This window comes from Halyomorpha halys, unplaced genomic scaffold, assembly GCF_000696795.3.
Source record: "Halyomorpha halys isolate HHAL.00 unplaced genomic scaffold, Hhal_1.1 Scaffold726.1, whole genome shotgun sequence".
Classification (NCBI taxonomy): domain Eukaryota; kingdom Metazoa; phylum Arthropoda; class Insecta; order Hemiptera; family Pentatomidae; genus Halyomorpha; species Halyomorpha halys.
In genome coordinates, this window is record NW_027116696.1 from 334,940 (window position 1) to 342,733 (window position 7,794).

The following is a 7,794-nucleotide window of genomic DNA, read 5'->3' on the forward strand; positions in this document are numbered from 1 at the left end:
CATGGCCTAAAACTATAAATGTAGGATTAATACTGGGAATAAAGCAGTATATACTGAGACTTTGAGTGTGTTATTTTTCTCCCAGTTTTCCTTTTTTTTGTTGCTATTTTCGCTAGACCCATCATAACTTATATATATAAAAGTTAAAATACTTAGTAAAGTTAGAATAAGAAAGAAGTAGAAACGAATTGAACACTCCGAATGCTGAATGAAGTTAAGGCCTGATTGTCAGCTGACAGGTCAAATCAGCTGTTCGAGCAGAACAGAACAGCTGATTGAGATGTATAAATAGATGTACTGGACAGAATAAAGCCATTCTATTTCTGAAACCCGTAAGTTATTTCACATCCTTTTACTCACTGTTTTCTCTCGACAATACTTAAGTGGTGCCGAAACCCGGGAGTAAGTGCAAAAGTTGAAATTCATTAAAAAGAAAAAAATCTTTTTCTCTTCCATTGCTGAACGAACACCAATAATGACACCAACATTGGCAGCAGCACATGCAAATGCACTAGAATGGATGAAAATTCGCATAGCAACATCACAGGACCTGCAAAATGCAATATCTGATTTAGATAGGTTTACCTGGGAAATGGGTGAGTTAAACCATTTTCTCAAAGGAGGCGACCGACTTTTAGCAAGAATAGAGACAAAGGTAGGGGAGACTTACTAAACAGAGGAGATGCAGACTCATTAAAGGCAGCCTTGGTATGCAGGATAAAGAGGAGTATCCTAAACCATATTCAAGCCGATGAGCAAAGACCATGGCCAGCCCATAGTCAAGGACAGATTACCGAAAACATGAGAGAAACAATGGATGTTGAAGAGGCCAAAAGGAGAAAGGAAGGCTTACCGAGTGGGCGATCTTTTGTTGTGTGCGCTCAAGAAATGATCAATTTGAACACAAAAAAAGAAGAATCCGGAATGAAGTTTGAAGAACCAGGGTGGACTAGGATTACGTACAATTGGCCTAGAACTACTCCACTGCACTTGAAAAGAAGAGTACATCAAAGAAGAAATGATTCCGCAAGTGAGTCCACTGAAGTGTTGGAGGCCTCTGAGACTGAATTAGAAGAAAAGGAGTCAGGAAGAGGACAAAGAAGCAAAAAGGAACTTTTCGAAACGTACCAAGGAAGAGATAAGATCTGAGATGCGTATCAACAGAGAACTGGATAATCAGAGCAGACAGGGGATTAATGTAGACAGTATATCTCCCTATAACAGTCCGCTGTGGGTGGTTAGGAAGAAAATCGCACCAGGTGAGAATGAAGAAAAATACAGGGTGGTGGTTGATTATCGGAAAGTGAATGAAAATACAGTCAATGAAAAGTATCCAATACCATGGTTAGATGATATTCTCGATAGACTGGGTGGGGCAACAATTTTTAGCACTCTAGATCTGAAGGTGGGATATAACTAGATTAAGATGCACCCCAAAGATCAATAATACAAGACAGCATTTACTTTTGAAAGGGGTAACTACGAGTTCACTCGGATGCCATTCAGCCTGAAAAATGCACCAAATGGATGAGTTTTTGAGGGGATTAGATGAATCTGTATGCCAGATATACATGGACGATCTGTTAGTGTTTAGCAAAACCAAGATGGAGTACGTGCAGCATTTCAAAGAGGTTTTTCAATGTATAAGGTAGTTTGGGTTGAAGCTCACCTGTGAAAAACAGTACTGGGCCATGCAGAGATAAGTTTTTTCGTATACACAATTTCAAAAGGAGTAAAACCCAAGGCCCAAAAAGTGGCAGCCGTACAGTGGATGACAGTGCGTTAAACTATTACCGCTGTTTTGTGCCAGAAATGGCGGAGTACTTGGTTCCCCTAAATAATCTTCTCAAGAAAGGTATTAAGTTAACAGTAACACAGGACATGGAGCAGAATATTCACAAATGCATGGAGCACTTGCAGAGAGAACCGGTCCTGGCGTATCCAAATTTTTCGGGATCCATTTACCCTCACAACAGACACCAGTGAATATGCCCTGGGAGCAGTATTGTTGCAAGAAGGCACAGGTGGAGAAAGCTCAATAGCATATGGAAGCAGATGCCTGACAGAAGCGGAGGCTCGTTATAGTGCCCTAGAGAGGGAACTTCTAGGAATTATGTGGGCAGTTGAACATTTCTGAGCTTATGGTGTTTGGAAGGTTGTTCTGGGACAACACGGATCATCGCCCTTTGCAGTGGGTAAGAAAGTTAAAGGAGTCATCCCCGATGATTACGAGGTGGAAAGAACTTCTTAGCCAGCACAACATGAATATAATTTACAAACCCGGAAAAGAAAATGTGGTGGCCAACTGCTCTCCAGGACAATAACAGTAAATGCGATCGAAGATGACCAGGGAGGTCCTTTAGGGGAAACAAGGCAGTTTCTGTGCAAGTGGACACCGGGGAAGAAAGAACAAAACACCAGAGAAGAATTGTCTGTGGACGAGGAAGTAAGTGGGGGAAGATCAGAGGAGATGGAGGAGCTGGTAGAAATAATAAATGAAAAGAGAAACCAAATTATAATAATTATTTATATAAAGAAACAAAATATGAAGTTAAGTTAGACAAAAGAAGTGTATAGAAAACATAACAACAATAATATATGGTGAACCATAACTAATAACGTGGATAAGGACAATTAAGAAAAGAATAGGGAAGAAGGGATAAAAGAAAGCAAAAAAGAGAATAAAACATAAAACGAACCTGTTATTAGCAGATCAAACAGCCAAGTAATAAGATCTTTACCATGAGCAGCAAGACTCAGAATTAAAGAATATGTTACTATGTTATGTTAATATGTGGGTTAAAAAATAAAAAGTAGAAAATATTTAAAAGAGGAAAATGTGAAAGGGGGTGATGACACAGGGTTTTAGAAAATGATAAAAACTATGTTATAAGAATGATGAAATTACCGGAAGATGACAAAGCGTTATAAGTACTTGGATATTTAAAAACTGTAAAAAAAGGGAAAACGTATAAGAGGGTGATGAAAAATGTTTTAGAAATTATTTTTTAAAAAGTTAAATAATATGTTTGAAAGTGGGCGGAAAAAAAAGTTACATTTTTAATAAATATTAGTGAATATGTTAATGATAAGTTGTGCTTGTCAGTTTTTTAATTGACGAAAGAAGGTTCTAATTGGACATAAAAGCTTTCAGAGATGAACCTTTTGTTATGGTTACAAACTGTAGCTAGTATAGAAGTTTAGTCAAAATCGGAGGAATGATTTAAAGAAAGAGAATGTTCCGAAAGTTTTGAGGCAGAAAGGAAAGATTATGTTAGAAAACAGAATATTGTTTGAAAGGCCACAGTGAATAAAGTTAATTTTTTTATGGTAAGGATGCTGGGAGTGGTAATTTAAAAGTCTGCCTTCTTGTTTATAGTCTGCCATATCTGGTTTATATTTCACATTTATCTCTTTGAAGGTAAACTAAGAGGCTTTACTTATACATTTAGTACCCAATCCAGATTATTTCTTCCAGCAGTGAGGAACCTTCTCTCATCAGAAATTTTGTTACATGTGAATCAACTTAAGGATCTAGTCTCTTTATCAGTTTGATGTTAATGCTCTTCATAAGTCTAAAATTTGCACTAAAAAAATTATTAGTCAACTTTTTTTATTTTTCCTAGCACTGGCGTATATTCACTCAAGCACTAGTGGATACAGCCAGGAAGCATGCACGTTTCCATGGAAGGTGAAAACATTTATTTCCCACAAAAACTTGTTTCTGATGAGAGTAAATCCAACAAAAACTTTAATTAATATACCCTTATTTGGAAAGTGAATTGATCAAAATGTAAGTTTTTAAATCAAAATTTTTTAGATCAACATTTTTGATTAGGTGTATGTAATTCACCTGGCTCTCCCCTCAGAAAATTCCTGGATCCACTATTGCTCACTTCAAATGTTATGATAAAAAATATTTATTTTCTTTATTCAACAATCATGTACAACATTGAGTAGTTTTCCATTCCTCTAAGGCTTTACCAATAAAATAAATAAAGAATAATAAAAATATATCACTATAAATACCATTGCATGATGCAAACTGACAAGTTCTGATGATCCATTGTGTTCAGTTGGCACAACTTTGACAAGTTCAGCATTATCAGGAAATTTCACCTAAATAAGATCAAATTTTAGGAACATGAAAAAATGTATAAAGATCTGAACCATTGAGTTATATTACACTGCAGTTTCAAACAAATACAAATTATTGCAAAATGAGAAATCCTTTTAGAAAACTAGTAAATCTTATATCATCATGTCAGAAACATGTATAATATAATAGGTTGTCCCACTTTACCTGTTATATAATAAAATTTTATAAATAATTTTAAAGATAATTTTTTTTAGTTAAAAAAAACACATAACATCAGACATAAGATATTTAAACTACTAATTGTACCAGTAAATATACTGTATTGACATACTTGATGGATCACGAAAATGTCCTGATTCTAATCATTAATAAGTTCTACAAAATGTATACATATATGACTTGATTAGTTATGAGGAAAATATTAAATATTTGAAAAAACACTATTTTTTTAATATACCCATGAAACAGAAAACATGTAAACATGAACAAGTTGTAACCTTCCTACACCCCCTAACAGTAAATATTTTGGAACTTTCAAATTTTAATTTAAGCGGAAAGGTGGAGTAAATTAATTACAGACCTTTTTACAGGTAAGAAAGCTCTGGACATGAACAGACCAATAACAACAGAGGCAACTCAATATTTGAGCAACAGCAATAACCGCTGTTCCAACAAATCCTGCTTCCGTGAATTCGTCACTGTCATAAATGAAGAACCAGCAATACCATACGGCAAGGTAAGGTATTATAAAGGGCCATATAGTGCCCTGGAGGATTACAGGTCTGAGTTTATATAATGTAACAGATTGGACCAATTCATCAATTCGAGTAGGAACCATGGCCACTGATAATATAACAACATGGCACTAATCGGCTTAGAGAAACAGTGTTGTCTCATTATTTTATGTAAATACATTCGTATGTATACCAACCAATAATTTAATTTTAATAAGTTAAAGAAAGCAATATTCAAATCAAATATTCTTTTTAAATAAAATAAATACTTTATCCTAAAAAATAATTTCTTGTTAAAATTTTTTTTTCTTAAACGCCTGAGACTGATTAAGATGATTTAAATAAAATTTTGTTTTTTGATGGTAATATTATAATACATTTTGAACACTAGTAAAATGTTTTGCGGTTCTAAGTAGATCACATATTAATTTTCCTTTGGATGTGGACAATGGCTTTAATTTGAAATGCACAAAAAAATCCCATTTAGTCAACAAGATTCTATGATTTCTTAATCAATTTTTGTAATAAAAGTAATTAGAATCGACCTTGAAGCAAAGGTTCTAAGGAAAGAGTGCTCAGATCAGAATTAGGGTATGGGTAATAACACAATTTGAATTTTAGATCGAAAGCACCAATCACTATTACACTTTTTACCTATGCCACACAGTTTTCGATCACTCTCTAGCCCGTTCACAAAATTCCCACCAATATCCCATTTCAAAGGAAAAGTTTTGGTCTAAAAATTAATCAGAAAACACTTGAAGAAGCAGAAAACATCTGTTATTCGTTCCCATCTTTAATCTCTTCACTTGGTTCTTGAATGTGAAAGAGAATTAAAAACGTGGTGAATAGTATTTCAGGTCCTTCACGCACACCTTTATCTTTGTTTTTGTGAACGAAGGGTATTATCAACCACAGATGCTATCAATCAGCTCCTTACGGCGGAAAAAGACTCCACTTCTAAATATTGTGTTGTCCTCTTTTAAGGTGTTGCTGGGGCTTTTGACAGTATGCGATGGTCTGAAATAATGGAATAACTTAAAAGGCTGCACTGTCTAAGAAATATATACAAGCTTATCATATCTTTCTTGGAGAGGTGTTCAGTGTTCTTCCAGCTACGAACAAGGAGGATAACAAGATTGATCCAACGGGGTTGCGTCCAAGGATCTGTTCTAGGTCTCCCATTATGGAACATCCATATGAATCCACTAATAGTGAATTTACGAGCAGCAGGATACATACCAGCCGCATATGTCGACGATTTTGAATTGGTCACAAGGCAAGGTCACGAGTTAACCTGGAAATGAAAGCAGCTGAGGTAACTCTTATTGTAGACAAATGGTGCTGCGAAAAGAAGCTCTCCCTAAACTACGAAAAGATCCTACTCCTGTTCTTAAAAGGAAAAATGAGAGGCTTTCTTCCCAGGGTATTAATAGGGAATAAAATGATAAAACCATCACAGGAAGTAAGGTTTCTGAGCGTTCATTTGAGCGAAAGGTGTAGACGTTTCCGTTACAGATACCAATCACTTCCTCTGCAGGAATGTCTCCTCTAACAGTCGCCTGCCAGGGAAGAAGACAGCAATCTTGATAAATTCCTTGGTATTTCCAGTGCGGAGGGCATCACCCTCCTCGATGTCAATGCCAGGGACTATACTAGTAACTCAGCTCTAACGGACTGGCTGAGGCAGGTCAGGACGCATTCACCCATTCTGTTACCAGCACCACCAAACAATGAGTGAAACCCTATGACTCGTCAATATTGTTCAATTGGTCAGGAATTTTCTCCTTGAGTATACGGGTCAGTTGGGTTTTTGAGGATAGTTTCTAGGCACGATTGCTACTTCAAACCCTAAGGGGTTATCTACAGGTGACCAACTCATTCTAACCATGGTGGAGGTCAAGTTTTTCATTTTGTAGGACCGTCACTAAGTGAAAAAAAGTCAATACCCTAGGCCGGATTCGAACCGGCGCCACTCGCTGTTCTCAGATTGCTATGACCTGCGCCTCAACCACCTGAGCTACGGACGTCAATATCACACTGTACGTGGCCTGGGTGTCTATTACTAGTAGATTCGATACAACTGTCAACTTGACTTTGAATACTTAGTTAACATAGATTTGTATTAATAATATCAGTAAAGAACCTAAGAACTAGGTAACGAGTTATGCCGTAGTATATTCATTGTAATGAATGAAGCGAAATTATATTTGATGAAGTTATATTACAGTAATTTTATAATATTATAGAGCTTATGGTACAACTTCACGTTAGCTCCGTAGCCGAATAGGCGCCAAATTATTTTTTGAAAAGATTATAACCACACCCTGCAGCCTATCTCGAAGATAAGCGAAGGTTTTCGAAACTTTATGGAGGCGACCGATCTCATTATTAGTCAGAAGAATAAAAGACCGCCTCTTGATTAATATAAGACGGGGAGTAATCATCACCTGTTAGCTCCCGCTATTCAGGGAAATCTCCCTTCCACCACCACCTGGAAGGTGGCAAGGAACTGTCCCTCAGGTTCTCGCCGAGAGAAGGTGGAGTTTTCTCCCTAGACCTTTATATTGTTCCCTCCCAATCTACACTTCATACCCAGTCTACTGATACCTAGCTTGATGTATTTATTATTGATTCCCCACAGAACCTTTTATCCTCCTCCAAAATTCCTAGGTCTTTTCTTTCCTCCCATGACCTCATCAAAATTTCCTACAACGTTCCCACTCCCTTGCTTACCCAAAGAAAATTAGTTGGCAAAACCTTGATTCATTAACTATAGAAAACATTGGTCCCTACCTTGATGAACTTTTCCTCTCCTTAGAATCTCACGTCACGTCGTTCCTTCACGCAACCTTCTTCATCTCGGCAACTAGTAAGCTGGCTCCTATCTTGACAGTTCTAATCCGTCCGCTTCATCTCGGCAACTAGAACTGTTACTCTACCTCAGACCAGTGAAAGTTG

General features: G+C 36.7%; 1 protein-coding gene across 2 annotated transcripts in view; it reads right to left on the minus strand.

Moving 5' to 3' along the window:
- LOC106685723 (endoplasmic reticulum transmembrane helix translocase) overlaps positions 1–4,964 on the minus strand; it is a 62,244-nt gene extending 57,280 nt beyond the window's left edge. For both annotated transcript variants that reach the window (XR_010845135.1, XM_067053435.1), the window contains exons 1-2: positions 4,680–4,964; positions 4,030–4,119 (exon numbers count right to left, since the gene is read on the minus strand). Coding sequence is in view for 1 of the 2 variants with exons in the window: in XM_067053435.1 (XP_066909536.1) it covers positions 4,030–4,119; positions 4,680–4,937 (348 nt within the window). In the remaining variant the exon portion in view is untranslated. The remainder of the gene's footprint in view (positions 1–4,029; positions 4,120–4,679) is intronic.
- Positions 4,965–7,794: the final 2,830 nt, after the last annotated feature.